The sequence below is a fragment of the Lissotriton helveticus genome, chromosome 8 (genome assembly GCF_964261635.1).
Source record: "Lissotriton helveticus chromosome 8, aLisHel1.1, whole genome shotgun sequence".
NCBI lineage: Eukaryota > Metazoa > Chordata > Amphibia > Caudata > Salamandridae > Lissotriton > Lissotriton helveticus.
Window position 1 is genome coordinate 300,918,729 of NC_136069.1, and position 27,466 is coordinate 300,946,194.

The 27,466-nt window shown below is 48.1% G+C and overlaps 1 protein-coding gene across 2 annotated transcripts in view; it reads right to left on the reverse strand.

The window, feature by feature from the left end:
* Window positions 1-27,466, reverse strand: part of CPAP (centrosome assembly and centriole elongation protein) — a 442,941-nt gene that overhangs the window by 365,487 nt on the left and 49,988 nt on the right. For both annotated transcript variants that reach the window (XM_078657064.1, XM_078657065.1), the window contains exon 3: window positions 2,222-2,345. In XM_078657064.1, the coding sequence (XP_078513190.1) occupies window positions 2,222-2,345 (124 nt within the window). The remainder of the gene's footprint in view (window positions 1-2,221; window positions 2,346-27,466) is intronic.

A 27,466-nucleotide genomic window follows, 5' to 3' on the forward strand; every position in this document is an offset into this window, starting at 1 on the left:
TAATCCGTGAGTGATAAACCTTATGAAACGCTTGTACTGAAAGCCTCCTTCTGTTCTTTCAGATTCATTCCGGTGTTCCCCCTTCTCTCCACGCAGTCAACGTGTTGGCTGAGAAGGTAATCTTACTCAGGGGTAGCTAGTCAGAGCATTATTTTGTCAGATATATACACTTTATATAACTGCTGACACCTTCCCCATATTTCCTTTCAGGTAATCCCTTACCCAGTCCTCGTCCTGAGGAGAACCTAGAATAAACAAGGTTCGAAACGCGTTGACCCCCAGCCTGTGTCAAGAACGGAGGGTGCAGCTAGGGATAAATTCATACCACTTCCGTGGGCCCTACCTGCAATTCCTTATAAAATTACTATTCACAGGTGTTGTGTGACAGGCAGGCCATTCCACCTCAGTGTCCGCCCTGTTCACATGTTTTGTTACCAAAGGACTGGTTTATTTCTTTAATGAATTGTAGAAAAAGTGTTCAATTTGCAAACGTGTGCTTTTGAATTCACATTGTATACTATAATTGGTGTCATCACAAAAATTGTATTATATTGTTATTCATCATTTTTTCATGTATATGTTGCCTTCAATGTGATGTATATATATTTGTTGTATATATTTGTATATATTCTTCAGTGTTTTTGCACTAACTGTTGTGACGGAGTGTCTATTTGATGCCATTTTCTATGGAGTAATACAAAAGTTTTTTCAAAAAATACTTAAGTTGTTGGGAATATCTATACCCTTGGCTGCACGAAACTCATTGGTTGTGTGGTTGTATACTGTGTTTCCAATTACCCTGATCAGCCATTTTTGTTCTGTTTCTCAATTATTGAGGTCCAGGTTGGTCAGTTGCAGGACCCTACACCTTTATTTGTGTACTGTCTTGTATTGCAGGAGCATTAGGATTCCTAGGTTTTACTTTAAACGCGTGGTCAAGTTTTAAATCTAACTACAGGCAAGTTATCCCATTCTAAGAAATAAGCAGCCAACAAAATAATCTACGCCTTTATAATCCATTGTGTAAAGGAAATGCCAGAAACCTGAGGTATAAAGAGTTTTACCACATGTTAAATAAGGATTAAGGGCAAAGAAGTAGGAATACAAAGCAAATGTGTCTACTCTTTGAGGTATCACTTATTGCCATGCAATTTTAACATAAATTCCCCCATTTGACCATGCCATTCCTCTCGTTTACCTACACTGGCCAAACAGTAGATTTTCTTCAGATCGCTGTGCTTGGCTCATAATGACATTTATAATGTCAGGGCCCCTGTATTTATTAAATTACATCTTCGAAAATACTGCCCAAAGAAATCTTTTCTCATCTGATGCCACTCTGTAATTTACTCCAAGAATGTGCCTTCTGCGTCTCTAAACTCAGTAACACCCTTCCTGGAGCACTCAGACTCAAAGTATCCCACCCTGTTTCTAAGTTCATATTATTATACATGACTTTTTCAACAAATATTACCCCAATCTTACTTATCTCATATTGTTTTTCAACTTTCATCATTTTGCGCCCAAAATCTTTTGATGAATGAGCGCTGTATACAATCTAGAGCATAGTATAACAAGAGAATGCATACAACTAGCGTGCACAAGAGATCTGAACACGAACCATAAGTGATAAATGTATAAATTAAAGGTTGCATTTTTAAATCATGATACATACCTTTCCTAGCTACTGTAAGGAAATGGAAATATTAATAGTGCATCCAACTGACGTTTTGTGGAATGAGGATTTGTGCTACACGTCAGTATGAATCCAACAGTCCCTTAACCCACCAACAGTCCCTTAACCCACCAACCACCCCTCCCCCACCGTCACCCTCACAATTACCCTATTTAGTTTTAATTGACATAGGGTCTAGTACTGGAAGAAACACATTGATTAAACTACTCTGAAATAGTAGTTATGACCAAGGATATAGAGTACAGTGAAGATTCTTGGTGGCAGAGTACCACATGCATCAATGTGTAATTGCTCCATGGCTTCACATGTTCCAGGCTGAAAAGTATGACAGCACAACTCAAATTCTGTATGCCCCCAAAGCGAACGTGCAACACTAGTGCCTCAGATACTTATTCAACATTAAGCACAAAAGAAAATATCGAGTTGTGCTTTTCTAAACATTGAACAGATAGCATTGCCATTTCATGTACAGATTCCTTCTGACTCGTTCAGATAAAATAATGTAAATGTGTTTTATCCTCCTACCTGGGAGTGTTTGCTGTGCAGAAACCATCGTAAGGAGTTTTTTGTGTTCTTCCATAAGTCTTTGCAGCTGCTCCATTTGCTGCCTTTTCAGTTGTTCTTGTTTCTGCTGCTGCAAATCTTTTAGCTTTTAGAAAGAAAAAACATATTGCAGTTTACAAATAATAGCTGCATTTCTTTAGTAATGCCACTGCGTGTTTTCGACAAAGTACGTTTTAGATTAGATCACTAACATTTGTAACAGTATCTTAATTGCAGAATGCCTGGCTCCTATTTTAGATGAGCAGAAAGGACCAGAACAACAATTACTCAAACAAGAGTTAAAAGTACACTACATATTTTAAACCAAAACACATACCCAGTTGTATGCCACCATGCCTCAGCTTAGACCACATTTAAGCCCTCTGCTTACATGGGATCTCCCAAACCAACTGGGACAAGGAAACAAAGCCTTCCTCCAACTACTGGGCCTCTAGCTTACAAGGTTGTTTCAGAAGGCAATAAAGGGGTGTCTATCTACGCAGACAATATACGGTGGCGCCTGGAAGAGCCGATAACATCCCTTCCAGTAGTTTTGTTCGTATTCCGTGCCTTTGAACGCTACGCGAGCTACAAAATTAACTAGGACAAATCTATTGTGTTAAAAATGGGAAGTTGGGCCTCTACCACAGTCACCCCATCCTGGAAGTAGTGGTCTCGACAGAGGGTTTCCAATACCTGGGTATCGAAATTGCACAATGCCCTGAACAGTTTCTGGAGCAGAACCTGGAGGTGGTCTACTGGAGGTTTCGAGAGGATGCTGACCGCTGGAGAGGTCTTGCCTCTTTCGATCACGGGCATTGACATCCTCTTTAAAATGATCACATTGCCTACATTTTTATAGGTACTACAAAATTCCCCCTGGCCAGTGCCAGAGAATTTCTTCAACAGGGTGGAGGTGGCCATGCGATCCCTTCTGTGGGATGGTGGTGCCCCTCTGCATTGCGTTCCGTACCCTATACAGATCGGTGTATAACTGTGGCATTCCACTACCTAACCTCAGAACAAACTACTGGACTGCTAAGCTACAGGCGGTAAATCAATGGAGCCTTGCAACAAGAAATGACCCATCAACATGGATGGAGAGATTTTTGATGGTAAGGAAACCCCCACATACAGTAGAATTATGGAGGACGCTTGAAGTCCCCTCTGCTAGGACTAACAAAGGCGAACAACGCCTCTCTTGAGGTCTGGGACAAAGAAACAACTTATGTAGGTTGAAAAGGCTAGCAATGTCAGGGGGTCCTTTTGTCGTTGGGTAGTCAATTGCGAGAGCTACGTAAGCTGACTAGGATGAAACCCTCGGATCTCATAGGAACCTCGACCCTCTGAATGAGGAGGGAGGGTATGAAATCCTTTCATGACCTACAGGAGAAGTTCGATCTACAAGTTTCTTAATTTTTCTTAATTTTTCTTTTTTAAATACCTACAGGTCCATCACACACTACTCAGAGGGGTTGGCATTGGGAGTTAGAAGACTGTAGCCCAGTAAAGAGTGCTCACTTCCAGACTGCCTGACCTTGACCAGTCAACCAAGCCGACTGCCGATTACGAGGAGGAGAGCAGGCTGCAGGTTGCGTGCGGTTGTGAGCGCTGAGCCGAGCGCTGGGATAACAACACGGCCGCAGCAGCAGCAGCAGGGGGAAACCGCCGGTGAGCTGCGGAGCGGCAAGCCGGGCCGGTTGGCTCGGACTCCTGTCTGGCTCCCTCCTGATGCACAGAGCATCGAGTCTGTAGAGTCGGTAAGTCGGTGAGACCGGCGGTGCACAGAACGAGGAGCTGGCAGGTGGGCTGGCGGGTGAATCCTGGCTGGAGTCAAGGCAGAGGCAGAGAGTCTGAGCCCCAAGCCCCGAGCCCCGAGCCCTGAGAGAGAGCCCAGAGAAAGTGTGTTGCACCGGTGGCTAGTACACGACCCCGGCTCCCGTCACACGGCACGCGGAACACCACACACTGCACACAGCCTATAGCACCTACGGCTCCTGGTGCACCCGGAGGTCGGCGGCCCTGTCACCTGCGTGGGGAGCCGCCAGAGGAGTAAGCAGATGGGGAGCTAGCGGCGCGACCAAGGGGGAATCGAGAGGCCCGCAGCCCCGCTTTCCCCCACATCGCGGTATCTCGAGACACGAGCTCAGCCAAGCTACAACCGCAGGGAACAAGGAGCCGCGGCCCTAGCAGTTCCAGCAGCCCTAGAGGCTTGTGCGGGGGTGAGCCGGGGGAGCTGGGAGTCCGGAGCGGAGCAGTGCGGCATCTGCGGCCGACCGGTGCAGTTCCGGAGACACCGCGGAGAGGAGTAAGCTGAGGGACTGAAGGACTGAAAGGCAGAGGTGAGACAGTTGCTAGGCGGCAGTTGCTGTCCTTCCCCGCCCGGCTTGGTGTTGGCTCTGCCGGTCCTCATCGTCCCTCACTGACCCCAGCCGCGAGGCTCCGTGAGTCGAAATCAACTATTAGCTACCAGCTACCAGCTACCTAACTCAACTGCTACCCGGCCAGCTATGAGGTCAGGAAACGTGAGAAGGTCCATCACAAAACCAGTATCAAAACGGAAAAAGGGGGCCATAAAAGATGCTGGAGCCTCCCTACCACCTACAGACAAAGACCCCTGCAAAATAACAACCATCAAGGAAAAGGAAAACCCCAATAATACCAATATCGCCAAAGAAATCTTTGACGACACGGACTGCCTTTGGTTCACTGGCTCGGATGCCACTAAAGATAACAACCCAGAAATTATAATGGGCCCAAACAATCCAACAAAACCAAGCAAATCATTTAAAGGAGAGCCAGCTAGGAAAACCTCATACTCCTACCAACCAAAAATCTACACGAAATTTGCGATCTTAAAAGATCCAGGAGCAGCAATTTTCACAACAAGCGTTTGCAATGCAATAGGTCTCGCAATAGAAAAGTTTGAGCTTTAGGTGTGTAAAATGTAAATATTTTTTAATTATTGTTTGTTTTTCAAAATATAAAAGTATTAATTTTGTTATTAGAAATGCCAATAGTTATAAAGTTATCAAATGTTACATCTATAGCATTAGTAAAGGTACATGTTTAGTTTTCCCCTGTCTTACATGTATTGATCTGACAAATCACAATGTTTTAACAAGAACAGAAGTGAAAACATTTAAAATCTTTTTATGACATTTGTAATAAAGCTTGAAACATTGACAGTAAATATTTGAACCAGTTGTTATTGAATTGTTGCACAGATTGATGCTGTGGTGGCGCTGAGTGATGTTGTTTTGGGGACAAGTGATGCTGTGGCGTTCAGTGATGCTGTTGTAGCGCATAGTGATGTTGTGGTGCCCCTGAGTGATGCTGTGGTGATGCTGAGTGGTGCTGTGCTGGTGCAGAGTGGTGCTGTGCTGGTGCAGAGTGGTGCTGTGCTGGTGCAGAGTGGTGCTGTGCTGGTGCAGAGTGGTGCTGTGCTGGTGCAGAGTGGTGCTGTGCTGGTGCAGTGTGGTGCTGTGGTGGTGCAGAGTGGTGCTGTGGTGGTGCAGAGTGGTGCTGTGGTGGTGCAGAGTGGTGCTGTGGTGGTGCAGAGTGGTGCTGTGGTGGTGCAGAGTGGTGCTGTGGTGGTGCAGAGTGGTGCTGTGGTGGTGCAGAGTGGTGCTGTGGTGGTGCAGAGTGGTGCTGTGGTGGTGCAGAGTGGTGCTGTGGTGGTGCAGAGTGGTGCTGTGGTGGTGCAGAGTGGTGCTGTGGCGGTGCAGAGTGGTGCTGTGGCGGTGCAGAGTGGTGCTGTGGCGGTGCAGAGTGGTGCTGTGGCGGTGCAGAGTGGTGCTGTGGCGGTGCAGAGTGGTGCTGTGGCGGTGCAGAGTGGTGCTGTGGCGGTGCAGAGTGGTGCTGTGGCGGTGCAGAGTGGTGCTGTGGCGGTGCAGAGTGGTGCTGTGGCGGTGCAGAGTGGTGCTGTGGTGGTGCTGAGTGGTGCTGAGTGATAATGTGGTGGTGCTGAGTGATAATGTGGTGGTGCTGAGTAATAATGTGGTGGTGCCGAGTGGTGATGTGGTGGTGCTGAGTGGTGATGTGGTGGTGCTGAGTGGTGATGTGGTGGTGCTGAGTGATGCTGTGGTGGTGCTGAGTGATGCTGTAGTGGTGCTGAGTGATGCTGTAGTGGTGCTGAGTGATGCTGTGGTGATGCCGTGGTGATGTTGAGTGATAATGTGGTGGTGCTGAGTGATACTGGGGTAGCGCTGAGTAATAATGTGGTGGTGCTGAGTGGTGCTGAGTGATAATGTGGTGGTGCTGAGTGATAATGTGGTGGTGCTGAGTGATAATGTGGTGGTGCTGAGTGATAATGTGGTGGTGCTGAGTGATAATGTGGTGGTGCTGAGTGATAATGTGGTGGTGCTGAGTGGTGCTGTGGTGGTGCTGAGTGATGCTGTAGTGGTGCTGAGTGATGCTGTAGTGGTGCTGAGTGATGCTGTGGTGATGCCGTGGTGATGTTGAGTGATGCCGTGGTGATGTTGAGTGATAATGTGGTGGTGCTGAGTGATGCTGGGGTAGCGCTGAGTAATAATGCGGTGGCGCTGAGTGATGCTGGGGTAGCGCTGAGTGATGCTGGGGTAGCGCTGAGTGATGCTGGGGTAGCGCTGAGTGATGCTGGGGTAGCGCTGAGTGATGCTGGGGTAGCGCTGAGTGATGCTGGGGTAGCGCTGAGTGATGCTGGGGTAGCGCTGAGTGATGCTGGGGTAGCGCTGAGTGATGCTGGGGTAGCGCTGAGTGATGCTGGGGTAGCGCTGAGTGATGCTGGGGTAGCGCTGAGTGATGCTGGGGTAGCGCTGAGTGATGCTGGGGTAGCGCTGAGTGATGCTGGGGTAGCGCGGAGTGATGCTGGGGTAGCGCGGAGTGATGCTGGGGTAGCGCGGTGTGATGCTGGGGTAGCGCGGTGTGATGCTGGGGTAGCGCTGAGTGATGCTGGGGTAGCGCTGAGTGATGCTGGGGTAGCGCTGAGTGATGCTGGGGTAGCGCTGAGTGATGCTGGAGTAGCGCTGAGTGATGCTGGGGTAGCGCTGAGTGATGCTGGGGTAGCGCTGAGTGATGCTGGGGTAGCGCTGAGTGATGCTGGGGTAGCGCTGAGTGATGCTGGGGTAGCGCTGAGTGATGCTGGGGTAGCGCTGAGTGATGCTGGGGTAGCGCTGAGTGATGCTGCAGCAGTTATGTCATACAGGGACACATTCTTTTGTAGCAAGCAAGGGGTGAGTAAGTGATTTGCGCTGTATCACAGGATGTTCAGCAGACGTCCAAAGCCCGGAGCCGGCAATTCTGAGCGTTAAGCTACACCCTATCTTGGTTCTGTAATGACAGCCAGAGCAGAGAGCGAGAGAGAGGGGGCTTGTACCTGGCTTAGATGCTTGGTATGTCGGGCAGGTCACTGTTTTAAGGTATACCTTACGGCGACTAGCCCTTAGCCGTGGGCTGCACACATGCCCCTAGAATTATGTTCTGACTTCTCTGCATTTCTTGCTGGGGACACAGATTAAGTCGCCGATCCTTTTAATATCTTTCCCCTGCCATATAAAGATGTGTTTACCGAGTCCCACGCTGTTTAAATGTAAACAATGAAAGTATGCTTCAGCTCACAAGTATGAATCCGCGCAAGCCCAGCTCTGCCTTCCATCCTTCAGCGCACGCTACGTTGGGATTTAGTCCAGTTATTCGCAGCGCTTAGCATTTGTAAACTTGCGAAGTGAGGCCGTGGTCACGATCTGTATTATTTTCAGTTCTTAGAAACAACAGCAGTGCGCAATCCTCCCTGTCCGTGGACAGCTGATAAGATTTCACCAGGTGCTCGTGGCTGGAGGTGGGTAGAATTTGCTCGCTCGTGCACACACCCGGGGCGAGGCAGATTCTAAAGTACACACCCTGCTCGTTGCGTCTAGGCCCCAGCCATTCATTCGCATTTACAAATGAACGTACCTTGTAACGAGTGGATTTGTAAGAGTTAAAAAAACTAGAGTCAGTGAGAGCTGGGCCCAACGGACGGTTGTATGTATAGTGTCCTGGCGAGATGGTGAGCTAGGCGTGTATGAAAAGAAGGTAGGCACTATACTTCTGTGCGGGCAGGATCTTAAGCTGGGGAGAGAGAGTGCAAGTTGCCTAAAGAATTGGAGTTTGTAGTATTTCTTTCAAACATGCCCCTAGAATTACTGAGTCTCACGCTGTTTAAATGTAAAGCGACGTGCCTCGTGCGGCAGCAGGAACGGACGGTTGTATGTATAGTGTCCTGGCGAGATGGTGAGCTAGGCGTGTATGTAAAGAAGGTAGGCACTATACTGTTAAAATGTGGAATTTCAAACCATTCATTAAGCAGGATGGCTCAGTCTAGTGGTCCTTGTGCAGTGTGTACTGAGCCATGTGGTATGATGTGATGTGATGTGATATATTTTCTGCCAATGTGCAGTGTAAAGTCCAGTAGCCTTGCTAATACATGCTTATGTGATCGAATCAGGAGTGATAGGGTATGCTGGGTTGTTTTTGGGGTTGATGAGTGAGAGGAAAGTGTGAAGAAACCTGGCGGGAGGATCCTATTTGAAATGCTAACTTTGTTCAGCTGTGCATGGATGTGTTTCGAGGTCGTAGGTGGTTGGTGTGAGTCAGTGGCAGAGACAGTAAGGTATCATGCAGATGAGACGAATGATAACTGAAAGGGGACAGGAAAAAGAAAGAAGCGGAAGGAAAAAGACAGGAGGAAGGAAAAGGTGTAGAGAAAGGAAGGTGAAGGAGGAAGACAGTCGGAAACGAGGACGGAGGAGGGGAAGGGGTGAGTAGACTTAAGAGGAGAGGCAGGAGGATGAGAAGGAAGGAAACGAGGACGGAGGAGGGGAAGGGGTGATGAGAAGGAGTAGAGAAGGGTGGGAGGGAATTAAAGTGGGAACAGCTAAAGGAACAAGGTTTGGAGATGTGGGCAGAGAAAACTGCAGGACGAGCACTGGGGGAGGGCTATTAAATGAAGTGGGCGGAGAGGAGCCGAAGCAAAACAAGCTGCCGGGGGCCGGATCACCGTGAAAGAAGTGTAATTAGGGGGAGGAGAAGTGAGGCCGGGTGTGCTGGGGGGAGTAGAGATGCGAGTCACGGCCTGCGGCCGTGAAAAGTTAAGTGAATTGGACAGGCTGGTAGAGAAGGTGTACACACGGGCAAGCAGGGTGAGGAGGTGGGACACACGGACATGCTGGGTGAGAAGGTGGGGCACACGGACAACTTGTATTATATTAAAATAATAGCACACAAGTAATGGAGTCAGTGTCATGAGTAATGTGTTTTGAGACCGAATAGCGTGCATGAGAGGGAGTGGGGGGTGGTGGAATGGACGAACGTGCAGCTGAGTGAGAGAGAGGCTGTGCTCTACGGGTTTGCGCGCACAAAAAGAAAATAAAGACATTTATCCAAAAGCATGCCAAAAGCATGAAACTTGTAGGATATATTTAGATGCAATGACGGAAACATCAATGACAACTTGTATTATATTAAAAGAATAGCATGCAAGTCGTGACTTATGATGTGACTGGAAATGTGCCTTTGTTTTGTCTCCTTAAGGTCAGATTTGCATTTCACAGGGGATGTCTGCCAACAGATAAGAATCTTTATGGCTCAGCTTAAAGCACTCCAGTATCCTGGTGTGCTTTAAGCTGAGTGAAGCAATGGTGTCCACATGGGCTGGGGGGAGTAGAAATGCGAGTCACGGCCTGCGGCCGTGAAATGGGAGTCGGGCCTGCGGCCGTCAAAAGTGAAGTGAATAATTAGGGGAGGAGAACTGGCAGAGGCCGGCCAAGCGCACGCTGGGGAAGTCTGTGGGAGGGAGGCTGATGCCTTTCATGTGGGGAAATGCGCGTGCTTGTGGTCACGTGATTCTCGTGAACTGTTGGAAATCCGCTTTTTGAGAGCCTTTTGGGAGCCTTGGGTTTAATCTTGGTTTAGCGGTGGTTTAGCGGCATTAGACTCGCATATTCATTCCTGCGGAATGGAATAGGCGAGACCTAAAAAACGGAAACCTAGAAGGCCTACCAACTCCACTGGAGCCTGGGAAGATAGAATATCCTCCACTACAAGCACAAAAAATACCGGAAACAGAAAAAACCCTAAAAGTTATAGTAGCGGATATTCATGCCGTTAACAATTACACGGCATCAATCGATAGCAGGCTAAAAACTAAAAATGAAGAAGACGGAGCAGAATGCACAACAACAGACCGGCCAGTGGAGCTCAGCAGCCCACCCGATGCCGAACTAAAAAGCCCTCAAGGTACACAGTCTCCGCTAGGAAGGATAAAAACAGAAAGCTCCCCAGACAAGGATACATCTCTTAGCGGGTCAAGCACAGACAGAGCATTAGATGCCTCCATCATTCTAGAACATCATGACCCACAGGACTGGGGCGCCCAATTAACCCGATCGCCGCGGCAAAAATCCCAGAGCGCACAAGACGAAAGGACAGTAACATCTCGATCAAACAGCAGTCTTTCACAGACGCTGAAGAGCGCACAAGACGGCCCCCAAACAGCAGAGCGATATGGGCCGTCCCAACACACCAAAAAATCAGCAAAGGGAGAACACATACACTATAGACAGTGACACGACCTTCCTTGCAACGCAGGAGTGGCAAGATCTAGTGGCGGCTTACAATCTAAAACCTACCACAACCCCTAGCACTAGCAGACCAGAGAGCGAGAGCAAAAGCTCGTTCATTACCTTCTGGGCAAACCTACTAAACACAATTCAACTATCAGCAACAGCCTTACAATATCAATCAGAGAAACTAGATATGCAGGTAACAGTACTGCAAACACTAGCTGAGTTCAGTACAGGGATCGAGAGGAAACTAGGAGACTTAAACGGTCTCATAAAAAGGGGTGAGGAAGCAGCAGAACTTTCTGCGCTAGCAAGAACAGAATGTGACTGCTCTCCAATAATAAACAAACTATCAACGCTACCAACAATGCTAGAGAATCTCCTGGACAATTTGAAACCAATCGCATCATCGGACTTGAAAGACATAGCCAATGAGGGAAACGTCATTAGGGACTCCCAAACACACGGAATCACAAAAAAAGCAGAGAACAAACTGTTCCAAAACGAGAAGACCTGTTCCCCTAATGCCAGACAATCGCCAAAAAACTCACTCCCAAACCTCTCCCCTCAAGAAAGAGCCAATACAGAGGTGCCTATAAACTCACGAACCCGCCGGAAACAAAAAAGGAAGGGCAGGAACAGGAAAATGACAGCCGCTGCCCATGAACAGGAGGGGCGGCCAGCGAACCAAACACCAAGCGGAACAAGAAGAGACAGCGGCACTTTCAAACCAGGTCGAGCAGTCCCCGCCCCTGGGCAAAAAACTGGCAACTACAAGGACCCCAACAAACTTAAAATCCCAAGATCAAAGGAAGCACTAGAGACAGCAATTGACCACTCTGGGCATAAGGAGGTCACAAAGGCACAACGCTTACAACAGCGGAAAAGATTCGAGCAAGAGACTGACCTACGCAGCTCAGTAAGGAGCCACACCGACAGTCGGCCAAGGGCCACGCCACAACACGTGAAACAGCCGGCCCTGGAGCAGGAATTGAAACAACCCAAAACAAGGGCAACTTCAGCCATAACTGATAATAATAATGACCAACTCTCCGACTGGGCCAACTTTCCCAAACAAACAGTTGCCCAAGAAACCAGAGCCATTCCATCAAATAAGACAGACATATTAACATTTGTTCCAGAGTATAAATCTAAAGGCAGAATGGACACCTTGAATAGAGGAAATATAATAAAACTGATTAAATCGATTAAGGGTTTGGAAGGCATCACTTCAACTGACTTACTTGAAATTGAATTCCAACCCGTACTCGAACAGAATAAACCAGAAACGACAAAGACAACATGGTCATCTAACGATCTGGTCGATCGGATTTTAGGAGAACTCAACAAATTCGCTCAGTGGGGAATAAAGCTGGAACCAGGTAGAAGGCCAGCCTACCCAACACCGTTTTTAAAGGAGAGTGAAAAAGAACACCTGCACAAAGTTACATCAATTTTAAAAGGAGCTCTCAGCCAGTCTCCAGGCCACCAAGGGAGGCCCTTATATACTAAAACGGTAACAACTAAATCATCAACTCCTAATCCGGACATAATACAGCGAACAATAACAAACAGAGGTGGGCAATGACAAGGGTCCCCTTCGCAGCCCTCAACACACATAACATCGAACAACCTCAGAGTATGCATCTGGAACATAAATGGCTTGACTGACAAATTGGATGATCATGAAACACTAAAATACTTAAGGTCATTTGACCTGATATTATTACAAGAAACCTGGGAAGAAACTGAGATAGTCCTAGAAGGATACATGACGCAAATCGTCCCAGCTACCAGGACCTCATCCTTTGGCCATAGATCAGGCGGATTGATGATCCTTGCCTCAATCCTTACAATAGGATTAATGAAGGAAATAAAGACTAAAACCATAGCCCCCCAACGTCATACAGGCGACTGCCATAACAATTAACACCAGAAAGCCGGGCCACACCCTCATTATAATCAACTCCTATATACACCGAAGCACAGACGGAAAGGTGCAAGAGAGCTGGTCAAGGAGACAGCAAGAATCTTGGATGAGGGGGAAGCTGAGAACTTAATCCTGGCAGGTGACTTTAATCTCTTTCTTTTTGGAACCGCAACGGACGACGAATTAGCACATGAACTCAATAGAGCCTGGGGAATTCCAACTCACGCACAAGCACTCCCAATTAAGCAAACCAAGTGCTCAAATCAATTTTTAAAAGAATTAGAGCAATTAAACCTAGGGGTGCTAAATGGCTGGTTTAAAGAAGACACCCCCACAGCATCAACCTACCACTCCGCAACAAGCTCCTCCCACCTAGACTATACATTTGCAACTCTCCCACTATTTGACATCATCAAATCATTTAAACTGGGTGTTAGCGATCAAAGCGACCATCTACCACAAGAAATGGTTTTAAGGACAACCAGAGAGAGTCCCAAGGAAGTCAGGGCAAGCGCCGGGTCCGAATATACATCAGACTTCAAACGTATAAGATACAAACAAGATAAGATCGAAGAACTTCTACAAACGCGAAGGAGCTAATTCATCAGGGCAACTTGGCTGCAAACCCAATAGAGGCCTGGGAGTGGTACACGAAGACCCTCGGGATCAAATATGCAACAAAACCAAGGACGCTGAAAGGCAACCTTCCGAAGTCTATACCAAGAAAGACTAGCACACTGGAGATAAAAAGACTTAAACGGAATATAAAGAAAATTTTGAACCAACTCCGCACACAGCCTAAAAAAGAGCCTCTGCAAGACGCCCTACGCGGTTTAAAAGCAAGCCTAAAAAAGACAATCTGGGAAACCAAAAGACAGGCAAACAACCAACTCTGGGCAAAAATAAAGCACGACTCGAAACTAAAAAACAGTGCCAAATTTTGGCAAACTATTCACAGCTTGCAGCGGCCAGGGCACCAGGGAATAAGCTCATACATATCAGAGGCAGCTTGGGCTGACTACTTGCATAATCATTTCAACCAAACTAATTAAGGCAACCCCATAGACCAGACAATGCAGGATACAGAGAACAACAAGAGGGACAACAAAACAGGAAAGGTAGGAAAAGGGTCCAGAAACCCCACGAAAAGCAGAATGGAAAAACACGACCAAAAGAAGACTGATGGGGCAACGACCAATAGCAAAATAACAACCAGCAAGGAAAATAAAATCAACATAACAGCGGATCGGATAAAAACTCAAATAAAGATGGGGACAACGGAAGGAGCTCCAGGCCCAAACGGGATACCACCGATAATATTTAAATACGACACCGAATTCTGGAGCAACACATTAGTACCACTCTTTGTGGGCACACAGGAATTAGAAACCTTCCCGGAACCAACATAATGGAGTACTCCAACAATATGTAAATAAGATGGCGGACAAATAACCAAAAACAGTCAGTCCATAAGTCCACGGTCATGTGAAACTTTTTCGTCGTCTTTATTGTGTTTACACGCTTTTCCAACCAAGTACATGATCGGTAGCCAACACATCTTTTGTCCCCAATGGGACTTTTTAAAAGGCATGCTGCTACAAACTGTATTTCTTATTCCTGTAACAATAATACATGTAGTAATCCAATATAGGTGACAGAGTACGAGTTTCTTCTAGGTGATCTCTCCTGCTGCCTGTTCAACTGTTAGATTTTTCTTAATAACAAATGTAGTCGTCCTCATCTGTTTATCATTAATATTTTCAAGCTCACATTGAAGTGATGTAGTTTCAGTTATAGGTGATACCAGCATAGAGAGTCCTGATAAGCCCGGTCCTGTGCATCACAAAAGAACAGGACAGGGCAGCAGGACACATTACATTGAAGAAAGGGCAAAGATCTGCATGCTTAGTTAACTAAAAATCAATGTAACCCCCATTACACAAAGACTGACTATGAGCGATCCGCCCTTCGAAACAACTAGAACTGTGACAGAATGTATCGCCCCATCAAATGAGGACATTAGAAATGTATTGGAAACTTCTACTTTGGGTTCCCCATATGATCCTTACCTGCCAAACATAGCTAAATTGGCAGCAGAAGTTATCGCGTTTAAACTAACTCTTATTTATCAAGCCATGTGCAAAACAGACATCTTCCGAAACATTTGAAAGAAAGCAGAATTGATCCCTCTTCTAAAAAAAGCCTCACTTGACCATAATGACCCAACCAATTATTGTCCGATTTCCCGTCAAATAGCTGAAAATGTTTTGAATGACCAGATGGTAACCTTTATTGAGTCCAACAATCGCCTAGATACCACCCAATTTGGTTTCCAGAAAGGCCAGAGCACGGAGACAGCTCTGCTCAAGACAACCAAAGAGATCAGGCAGGTCTTGGATCAAGGAAAAGGGGCAGCCCTTCTCCTGCTTGATCTCTCGACTGCTGTCAACACTATCAGTCATAAATTACTACTAGGTAGGTTACCAAACTGTGAGGTCACAGGCCTGGCTAGGAACTTGTTAAAATCTTACTTAGCGGATCAAGAGCAAGTAGTAAAATAGGAGAATTTTGCCTCTCATCCTTTTTCCCTTCTATGTGGAGTCCCGCAGGGATCCTCATTGAGGCCTACCAGTTTTAATATTTATGTTTCCTCTTTAGCTAACGTGATAAGAAGTTTTGGATTCTCCCTTACATCCTAGGTTGATGACACTCAAATTGTTGTTTCCTTAGAAAAGAAATTATGCTAGCATGGGCTTAGATTTCATGGCTGCATGCTGGCTGTCCGCGATTTGATGGACTGTAACTATTTTAAATTAAACGCAGGAAAAACAGAAGTCCTACTTTTTGGACCCTAATCGTCTTTTTGGGGCCCATCAGCCTGGCCAGCTATCATGGGTCCTATCCCTTCTCCAGTGGAAAAGGCTAACATCTTGGGAGGGATTATTGATAATAAACTTAATTTCACAGATCAGGTAAATAAGCACACTTCATACACTTTTAATACCCTCAGAATAATTAAAAAGACTGCCTTTTTTACCTGCCAAATTGCAAAAGACAGTAATCACCTCTCTAATCTTATCTAGACTATTGTAACAGTCTGCTTCTGACCATTCACAAGTACAAGATTAACAAACTTCAGGTCCTGCAAAATGCTGCAGCTAGACTTTTGTTAAACATTCCCACATTTTGTTCAGTGTCTCAAGACATAAAACAAATTGCAATGGCGTCCCACTAAACAAAGAATCACCTTTAAGGTATTATGTCTAGTCTATGAAGCATTTCATGATCTCGGTCGGGACTCTCTGAATCATAGCTTTAAATGGTATCTTCCTGTCAGAAATCTTCGTTCAGCATGGAACACACTGCCTCTTTGATAAAAATAGCCCCAGCCTCCTTGCCTTTAGAAAAGCTGTAAAGGCCTAGTTGTTAAGGTCTTGGTAATTTTACGGTCCCTCAAGACTTTTAGCTGGAACTTAACAGCACTTAGACACCTCCGTGCAGTAATGCACTCTACAAATCATACTAACATAACATAACTGATTAACTACAACCATGTGCATGGTATCTTGTGTAAGACTTACTTGCTACAAGACCAGCTTCATATTTCTGATTGGTGGACTCTGCTTACCTCTGATCACTGGGCTACCTCCTTTTAGGCTCCCACCCTACCCGGGGAGGTTTGGGTATGTCAGTCAAGTATTGTCACTGTACAGCATTGATTTTTCTACCTTAATGTATACTTTATCACTAGCTACCCTGTTTAGTTTGCCTCACTTGTTCTACCGACTTGCACCTCTACCACTTATCTAGTTGTGAAATAGCAGTTTTAACTTTGAGAGCGTTAGTGATACCCTGGGGTGGGTGCAGTAGTGAAAGATCTTATGTTCTCACATATCCTTCTTTGTGTCTGTGTTGAAAACCTTTAATAACGAGCACTGACAAAGTCAATAGGTCTCGCCTTTGGAGTCGATTAGCTTTGCCAATGGTTTTAGCCAAAGAGGACATGCCTTTTTTCCTGCATCCAAAAGAGGTGTTTGCCTACTTGGTCTCCCTCTGTGAATATTTTAGTCTGACATGACAGAGAACCCCCAATTCCCTGAATGTAGCAAGTGTGCGTGAGAAAGTGTCTAGGAACAAGGGATGGGGTATCCCAGTTGGTCACCCTCACACCCCAGCACAGTAAATATGCAGCCTCAAGGCATTATCGGTGCCTCTCGGGACCCGTTCTCAGACTTCATCCACTTGACTGCAAGTCCCCGGGTATCCCACCCTCCCTCACACCTGCCACCCGCCACCCCCACCCCCGGTCCAGTTCCCTATCCGTAGGAGTTTAATTCATTACAGTCACAGATAGGGCCTTGTTGGCTAATGGCTGCGATCTCCTTCATTCAGTGGGTCCTTCTTACTCAACTTCTAGGGCAAGGGGACACTTGCAATTGAATGTACGAACAATATGGCTCTTTATCACAATGTATTTACAAATTTTACCAAAAATGGTTTGGGGCTTTCTTTTAAGAATAAAAAAGTGTTACAGTTCCTCAAAGGTTTGATGATTGTCTACTGGCTCCCATGTCCTGCATGGCACACTTGTGCTGCTCCTAATCCGTGCCACTGCGACCAATTTTGTGTCAGATGAACAAGTTACTTACCTTCGGTAACGCTTTTTCTGGTAGATACAATATCTGCCTGTGGATTCCTCACCTTGTGAATATCCCCTTGCGTCAGCAACATTCGGAAATTCTTTTTTGTAGCCTCGCGCCGACAAGGACTCGGACGTCATAGAGACACGACATCGCTCGCGACTCCGCTGACGTCACCGACGCCTATAACAGGCCCACGCCGGCGTGATGACATCAGTTCCGCCCTTTTTTCCGTGCCATCGAGGCACACGGACGGACCAATGACAGTAGAAAGGTATACAGTATACACAGTACACACTAGTAAGGGCAAAACACACAGTGTAAAGCAAATGCAGGAAAGCAATAGAAACATTTCCATGACAGCAAAATATATATACATTACATTACAGTAACTCTGGTATAGAAGAGTGGACAACGGGGAGGCGGGTGGGTCAGTGAGGAATCCACAGGCAGATATTGTATCTACCAGAAAAAGCGTTACCGAAGGTAAGTAACTTGTTCTTCTGATAGATACATTTGCCGTGTGGATTCCTCACCTTGTGAATAGAGTCCCACAGCAGTCCCCACTCCCGGAGGAGGGTGTCCACTCTTCTAAACCAGGAAATCCTGAAGGACAGAACGCGCAAAGTGGCCGTCCCTCCTCACTTCGGAATCCAAGCAGTAATGCTTCGCGAAAGTGTGGAGGGAAGACCAAGTTGCCGCTCTACATATATCCTCAACAGGCACACCTCTAGCCAATGCTGAGGTCGAAGATTTAGCTCTAGTTGAATGAGCCCTTATACCCTCTGGAGGTTCCTTACCGTCCAAAGAGAAGCAGATCTTAATGCAGAGGACGATCCATCTCGACAAGGTTCTTTTATGGACCGCTCTTCCTTTCTTGCAGCCAGCAAACCCAATGAAGAGCTGGTCATCCAAACGAAAGTCTTTAGATCTGTCCAAGTAAAAAGACACCGCCCTTTTGGGGTCCAGACGGTTTAGTCTCTCTTCCTCCTTAGAAGGGTGAGGGGGAGGATAGAAGGTAGGCAGGGTAATGGACTGACCAAGGTGGAAGGGAGTCACCACCTTAGGCAGAAAAGCAGCCCTGGTCCTAAGAACCATTCGATCAGCATGAATGATCAAGAAAGGGGGCTTGAGACTAAGAGCTTGAAGCTCACTTACCCTCCTTGCCGAGGTTATTGCAACGAGGAAGACTGTTTTAAGAGTAAGAAGCCTCATGGGACATTTGTGAAGAGGCTCAAAGGGAGCACCCATCAGAAAAGTCAAGACAAGATTTAAGTCCCACTGAGGCACAATAAAAGGAGTAGGAGGGAACTTATTTGTGAGGCCCTTCAAAAATCTTAAAACCACAGGAGACTTAAAAAGAGATGGCTGATCAGGCAAACAGAGAAATGCCGACAGCGCAGAAAGAGAGCCCTTAACTGTGGCAACCGCAAGTCCCTGTTGCGCCAGAGAAAGGGCAAACTGGAGAACATCAGACAAATGGGCTCTCAAAGGGTCAATAGACTTTTCCCCACACCACATGACAAATTTTGACCATCTATAAGAATAGATGGACTTAGTGGAGTCACGCCTGGCTGACAAGAGGACATCCACAACGTCAGGCGGGAGGGAAAAGGAATTCAGGTTGCCCCGTTCAATCTCCAGGCATGAAGGTGTAATGACTGGAGGTGGGGGTGTAGAACCTGCCCCTCCATCTGAGAGAGGAGGTCTGCCCTGAGAGGGAGACGGAGCGGCGGGTGAGAGGAGAGGTGGAGAAGATCTGTATACCACACCCTTCTTGGCCCGTCCGGGGCGACCAATATGACTTGGGCCCGGTCTTGGCGAATCTTCCTCAACCCGAGGAATCAAAGGTATGGGAGGAAACGCGTAAAGGAGTTGATTTCTCCAACTCAACTGAAACGCATCCCCCAAGGCTCCTTGCATCGGAAACTGGAGACTGCAGAACGACAGGCAGTGAGCATTCTCGCGAGTGGCGAACAGGTCCACCCGAGGAGTCCCCCACATCCGAAAGATGTCGTGAACTACCTCTGGGTGAAGCCTCCACTCGTGGTCGGCAGAGAACTGCCGACTGAGACTGTCTGCACGAACGTTCAGAACCCCGGCCAGATGATTTGCCATCAGACAAATCTGATGGTCCTGAACCCAGGACCTGAGACGCAGAGCCTCTCTGCAGAGACACTGCGACCCCACTCCTCCCTGTTTGTTGATATACCACATCGCGGTCGTGTTGTCCGTCAGGACTTGAACCGAACGACCGCGAAGGGAAGGGAGGAAGGCCTTGAGCGCCAAACGTATCGCCCGCAATTCTAGAAGGTTGATGTGAAGCAACCTTTCCTCTGGAGACCAAAGACCCTTGACCTCCAGATCCCCCAGATGAGCACCCCACCCTAGAGTGGATGCATCCGTTATCACTGTGGCCACCAGAGGAGGCAGCTGAAAAGGCTTCCCCTGAGACAGGTTGCCTTCCACGCTCCACCAAGACAGATCCGCCGCAGCTTCTCTGGAGATCCTCACTGACTCCCTGAGATCTCCGTTGTGCTGATACCACTGCCTGCGGAGGCACCACTGGAGCGCCCTCATGTGCCAGCGTGCATGGTTGACCAACAGAATGCATGAAGCCATCAGACCGAGCAGGCGAAGGACCTTCAGGACGGGAACGACCGCTCCATTGTAAAATAAAGGAATAATTTTCTGTATGTCGTGAATCCTTTGAAGGGGAGGGAATGCACGACATACAGTTGTGTCCAGTACAGCACCTATGAACAGGTTGCGCTGGGAGGGCACCAGGTGAGACTCGGGTACATTTATCGAAAAACCCAACCTGTACAACAACTGGGTTGTCTCCTGCAGATGATTGAGCACTCTCTCTGACGACTCTGCCTTGATCAGCCAGTCGTCCAAATAAGGGAATAAAGGAATCCCTGATCTTCTGAGATGCGCCGCCACCACTGGCATCACCTTGGTGAAGACTCGAGGCGCTGTAGTAAGACCAAACGGAAGGACCGCAAACTGATAGTGCTGCGATCCCACCGTAAAACGGAGATACTTCTTGTGCGACTTCAGGATTGGGATATGAAAATACGCATCCTGCAAGTCGAGCGACACCATCCAGTCTTCTTCCAGCAGAGCCTGAAGAACCTGAGCAAGGGTGAGCATCTTGAATTTCTCCTGCTTTAGATAAAAATTCAAGAACCTGAGGTCCAGGATTGGACGAAGCCTGCCATCCTTCTTGGGTATCAGGATATACCGGGAGTAGCATCCCTGACCCCTTTCCTGCTCCGGGACCACCTCTATCGCACCTTTTCTCAATAAAGTTTGAACTTCCTCCTGAAGGAGTAACAGGTGTTCCTCTGAGCAATATCCCTGACAAGGAGGGTAATTTGGAGGGAATTCCCGAAAGGGAAGGGCATACCCATTTTCTACGAGATTGAGAACCCAAAGATCTGATGTAACCGATTCCCAATCCCGTAGAAAGTGGGTAAGCCGACCCCCCACCGGACCCACATGATCCTGAATGGCGGATCTAGGGCTGCTTTTCCGTGGCTGGGGGGTTGGAGGAGGTGGAGGAGGAAGAGGCTTGATGTCCTCGAGGACGTGCGCTCTGCTTTCCCCTGTATGACCTATACAAGGTATTTTGCTGCTGCTGCTGTTGTTGCTGCTGCTGCTGCTGACCCTGTCTATATGAACGAAAGGAAGAGCGACCAAACCCTCTGAATTTCCTGGTTGTAGTACCTCTGATCTGAAGGCCAAGAGATCTAGCGGTCGCTTTGCTATCCTTGAATCTCTCCAAGGCCGTGTCTGCTTTCTTTCCAAAAAGTCCTTCACCATCGAAAGGCAAATCCAATAAAGCAGACTGCACATCAGCTGAAAAATCAGATGACTTCAACCAAGCCGAACGCCTTGTGGCAACCGCTGTGCCCATGATTCTTGCCACCGAATCAGCAGTATCGAGGCCACTTTGGATGACCTGACGGGCTGCCGCTTGAGAGTCAGATAAAACTTCCTCAAAATCCTTTCTGCTATCCTCCGGAACCTTAGGGATCAATGAACGCATGGAGTACATAAGTGCATGTACATATCTACCCATAAGGCAAGTGGCATTAGATGATTTTAATGCCATACTAGCAGAAGAGAAGAAAAAGACTTTTTGGCGACTTGATCCTGTTTCCTGGCCTCTTTGTCGCCAGGTACCTGCGGAAAAGCACCAACCGACTTCTTAGAACAAGCAGCCTGAATCACCAAGCTCTCAGGAGAAGGGTGAGAAGACAAGAAGGCAGGATCTTCAGGAGCCACTCTATACCTCCTAGCCACACTTTTTGAAACTGCAGGAGCAGAAAAAGGTTTCTTCCATACTTCCATAATGGGCTCTGTTAAAGCATCATTAAACGGTAGTAAAGGTTCCACCGCTGAGTTCGGAGAATGAAGAACCTCAGTCAGTAAATTTGACTTAAATTCGACAGTAGGTAAAGTCAAACCTAAAAGTCCCGCTGCCTTCTTCATAACAACGTGGTATGGCTGAACATCTCTAGAGCGTGTATCAGGCCCCGAAGGTAAAGCCCATTCTGGAGAAAATTCAAGACCACTCGCCTCTGCCAGGTCCTCGAAATAATTCCCATCCAGCTCACCTTCTTCCAAGTCTGAATGAGACTCACAAAATCTCTGCTCATCTAGGAGACGTTGAGCCTCTCTCCTAGACCTCAGTTTAACTCGAAGTGCAGCCGGATCCAATGTCGAATCTGACGGCGCCGGAGCCGACGTCGGAATCGAATCCGAAGGCTTGGAGGGATGTTTCATAGACTTGCTTGGAGCCGGCGACGCCGGAGCCGGAGTCGTCGACTTCGGACGAGCGGGTGTCGATATCGGCGTCGACCTCGGTGGAGCCTGGTACTGCCACAGCGGGGTCGGGGCTGGCATATATGGCATGAAAGGTGCCGGAGCATATGAGTGAGGTACACCCAAATTAAAAGCCATTGGACCCATGGGACCCGAAGGTGCTCCAGAGGGGTGCCAGGATCTTGAGAAAACACCATACATCGCGTTTAGAAACGCAGAAGGGTCCTGACCTGGAGCTGGAAATGGTGGATGCTCAGGTTGACCTCGAGGCAGATTAGAATCTGTTAAATTAACAGGATTCGAAGTCTCCTCTTCAACAGGAACTCCATAGACGTCCTCCGGATTCGAAGATGGAGCCGGAGACGGAACCGGAGTCGGATCCGGAACCGGAGTCGGAGAATGGACTATCGACTCCGAAGGCGAGGCCTCACCTTCCTGATCAGACACTTGTGGAGGAATTACCTTCGACTTCATTTTCTTGGGAGATTTCGATCTTGAGCCAGATCTATCATCCGAATGACGTCGGGACTCATGTCTCCTCTTCTTATGTTTCTTACGAGAGCCGGAAGCATGATCAGATGAAGACTTCGAGACCGACGCCTCACGAGATCTCGACCTGGACCTCGACTTCGATCTCTTCGAGTGTTTTGAAGATCTTCTAACTTTACTCGCCTTCAGCTTAGACACAAGAAGTTTTGACTCCCTTTCTCGTAGAGCCTTCGGATTCATTTTCTGACACGACGAACACCCATCCACGTCGTGGTCAGAGCTCAGACACCAAATGCAGTCTTGATGTGGGTCCGTAACGGACATCATCTTTCCACATTCTCTACAAGGCTTAAAACCTGTTTTCTTTGTCGACATGACAATCGAAGAACAAGGGCAGAGAATGGAGAATCTAAGAAAAATAGTAACAAAGTCACCAGTAAAGCTACAGAGTATCCCGAAACCGTTAGCGTTGACGACGCGGAAAAAAGGGAACTGATGTCATCACGCCGGCGTGGGCCTGTTATAGGCGTCGGTGACGTCAGCGGAGTCGCGAGCGATGTCGTGTCTCTATGACGTCCGAGTCCACGTCGCCGCGAGGCTACAAAAAAGAATTTCCGAATGTTGCTGACGCAAGGGGATATTCACAAGGTGAGGAATCCACACGGCAGATGTATCTATCAGAATTAGCTTTACATCCTCTTTTCAGGTGCAGAAAGTTTTATTTGTGACAGAGTGTGCTCCAGTTTCACACTGAGGCGAAGAGTATGCATGGTCATTAAAAAAAAAAAAAAAAATACCTTCACAAAGAAAATGGGCTTCATGGCAGAATGCTGGGAAGGGGAAGAAATCACATTCCCAGCATCATGTGCCATGTGTGATAGCCCAAGAAGCAATAACTTCTAATTGATTGGGATGTTGCCTGGTTCCAATACACTGAGCAGTGGACATTGTAGGGTGTCTATAGAGTGAAAGTGCCCATCTGATTGCAAGCTGCCATCGAAACGTACAACACCTGCAAGGAAGATGTGCCAATTACCTCCAAAAGGTTGCCCAAAGCCTCCTCCCTCACTGCTTTCAGCACCTCGTGGTGGTGTGAGTTTTGGTAATGTGAGATAACTATAACAGGTTGATTTCAGTGGTTTTGTTTGTTTAAAGTAGTATGTTTTAACTGACATTTTCACCTCACTATAACGGTTCTTTAACCTTTGTTTTTTCCAGTGAATACACACACACACACACACACACACGCCCCCTCCCTCCCCCCCACCCCCGGAATGTTCCATTAAAAAGTGCGCCGATGGGGGGAGGAGCCTAGCTCGCGACCGAGATGGCCGCGCTTTAGCTCGGCTCCGTTCGCCCGCCTGTGTTTTTCACATTTATCCTGCATTTATCCTGCCCCGGGAAGCCCTCCTTGCTGTGTGGTACTACTACGACGCACTGCAGGCACTTACCACTTGTTCCGGTTGTCCTGGCTGCTGTGGGTCCGGTGCAGTGCCCCCGACCATTCCCGGGACTCGAGAGCGGACTGGCCTGATTCTTCGTCCCGGCTCCTGGGCCGGATGCAGCCTGCGGGCTTGCCCTTCGGGGCGCACTGGAGGTGATTGGAGGGCCGCTGTTCGTGTGCACCGGAGGTTCCTGGCTGAGAGACTCCTGTGTGGCGGCGGCCTTGGATGGTGACGCTGCCCTTCATTATTGGGGTTCCTCGTGTGTTCAGCTTCCTCCCCCTTTGTTCTCCGGTCCGGCCATTTTGTTCTTTGCCGCCCGGACTCGGAGATCGGGACTGGCGACATTGGGGGGCAGGCGAATCCCCTTCTTCTGGTGGCCCCCCTTCCTGTCCGGGGTGTTCTTCTGCCTGTCGGCGGGACTTCATCTGCTTGACTGCCGCCCCGGCGGAGGTTGTTGGCCGCGCGGCCTGTTCGGGCTCTCAAGATGGCGACCAACCCCATTTGTTTGAGCCGGGCCCGGACGAGCACTGGGGGCCCGCCGCAAGGCCCGGGTGTCGGATACTGTGAAGGTTTTCCTGCACTTAAGGGGATCTTACACATCCTGCTATCCTGGCGGCTCTCGGTGGCCGCGCCACTCCTGGCTCTGGAGACGGTTCCTCACTGCGGGCCTCCCGGGCCCCCACAACCGGATGAGGCATTGATATCGCGGGGTGTGGCTGGTACTCTCCTGGCGGACTCGGTCCCGGCTGCCGCCCCGGAGGTGCGTAACCTGATGGCGCCTTCTCCTCCTGTGCTGCCTCCTCTGCCCTTGGCCCGGGAGCTGGATTTTGTTTTGCCGGACTTTCATGATTCTCCTGGTCCCTCTCAATCACCACTGCCCGATGACGTCTCCTGTGCCGGCCCGGATGGGTCGGTTTTTATGGATATATCCTTGGAACTGTGCCTGCATCGTTTGCTACATTCTGTGATTTTCCTGGATCTTCCGTGCTTTTCTTCCTGTGACTTTTTTGGACTGCCGTTGGACTCTCCTGCTGCCTGCCTTCTGTTCTTTCTGGCAGGGTCCTCGTTGGATCGGACCCTTATTGCTTTGGATAAAAAGGGTCAGGGCTGATGTAAACTGACTCTTATATGCGGTAGCTCATGAACGGCTTGGATGATCTCTGTGTCCTGATATGGTTCGGTGTAACTGGTTAGTCCTCCTGGACTTTGGCCTGATACTCTTTGGCTTCCCGAGGACTTGGACCTTTAACCCGGGCGGGTGGATGGGTGCGTTTACTCCTGTCTTTGGCCCTCCCCCGTGTGTATGTTTGTATGTCTTTACTCCCTTCTTTCCTTCCCTTCCTTCCCCCCCCCCTTTTTTTGTCTTTTAATTCCAACTTTTCTTGCTCCGCTATATTTCGGGTTCTACTTAGGGCGACAGGCACGCTGCGGGGGGGGTAGGCCGTAGCCTTCTGCAGGGGTGCAGGGTGGGCTTAAGGGTGGGTGGGGGGGGGTCTGTTTGTGTCGGGGGGTCTTTTTCCCCCCTTATTTTCCCCTTTTTTGTTCTATGGCTCTTGTGTATTCACTTTTTCGGGACTCTGTCACCTCGTGTCTCCCCCGGGGGTTTTCTGTCCTTCTTCCGGTGTGTGGCTGATTGTGGTTCGCTGCCTATTCTGGTATCGTGTTTCTGTTACATCGCATGCCGGTCTTATTGTCCTGTTTTTCCCCCTGGGGGTGCATGGTCTGGCGGGTGTTCCTTTTGTTGTCTTTTTCTCCCTCTTTCCCTTCCTCCTTTATGGAGGTTCCCTCTTTCCGTTGGGGTGCGTATTGCGTAGTCTTTGTGATGGGGCTTTTTGACCACGTCTTCTTTTTTCGGGTAGGGGCGGAGGTGAGTGAGCTCGATTGACTGTTGCCACTGTCGCTATTTGATGGCCTGATTCTGTTTCTGTCCTTTGCTAGATTTGATTATATGGTTTCATTTTCTTACGTTGTGTCTATAAAATGGCGGCTTGCCACGGTCCCTCCCTTGTATTCTCATATACGGCCCGTTATTCCTTTGGTCCCCTCCCCGTACTAGAAAATTAACCTTTATTATCCTGCTCTTGCTGAACGCTCGATGGTTTTTATTGCTTCACCAGTGCTCCTGATGTTATATCCTGTGCAGATCTTCTTTTTGTATGCTGGTTATTTGACCATTCTGTTCTGGCCAGCCCGTGGGGTTGTAGGCCAGTATTTGTGAGCTTTCATTGTTCAATAAAGGTTTAAAAAAAAAAAAAAAAAAAAAAAAAAAAAGTGCGCCGATGATTCTAGTTGTGCATGGAAAGTTTCGGGGCGAACTGTCAAGAGGGGGCCAAGAAAAAAGAGTTTGGGAGGGTATAAAAAAAAGTGTTTTCCATGTTAATAATTCCCATAGGGATTTTAGACTCTACTACAGCCCGACCCGGACAGTTCCCGTGCTGCTATCTGATTGGCTGCCAACATCTCAATGAGGAAGTGGTGGCTGCCATCTTGAGACTCGACCTCAGCCGAGTCCCCTAAAAAAAAAAAGAAAGAAAGGGGGCAGGGTAGGAACCCAGACACCTTAGCCTTGGTTCTAGGGTCCCTTAGGAACCCTGCCAAGACAAAAAAAGCTGTCTTAAAAAAAAACTGCTGCGATATCGCAATAGAGTCGCAAATTGGCATAAAAAATAAACACAGTCTCCCGCACTTGTTCATAATATCGCCCCTGGGTGTGCCAGGTCCTGGGGTCTATTGAGCCCCGGGGACCAGCACCTCACCTCCTCTGGGCTTTATTTTAAAAATGGAGTGGGGTCGTGCGGATCCCCCTCCTGGGGCTGATTGAAGCCACAGGGACACCCGCCTCCATGGGGCAAATTAAAGATAAGTTTAAAGGAGCTGGAGACATCACCCCCCCAGGGGTCTACATAATAATTAAAAGTGGGAGGGGAAGATGTACGGCCCGAGGATCATCATCTCTCGCCCCCTGCTAATTAAAGATCCCCTCCTGGAGCCATTAAAGGCCGTGAAGACCACCACCCCCCAGGGCCGGCTCCCTATGTCCCAAGGTGCCCACCCCCAGTAAACAGCTGTCTGCTTTCATTCGAAGGGGGCTGTGCAAACACTAACTCTGCTTCAAGTAAGCAGGAACTATCAAACTGCTTTCGCTTGCTGGGAGCAGAATTTTCATCTATTTCCCTGCCCACTGTCAAGCGGGCAGGAAAACAGATGAAAAAACAGATGAAAGATTGACCCGACATGGAGGGAACTGCTTATTTAGCAGCTCCCTGTATGCAGGAGCAATGCTGGCTCCAGCAGGTGACAGTGAGCCA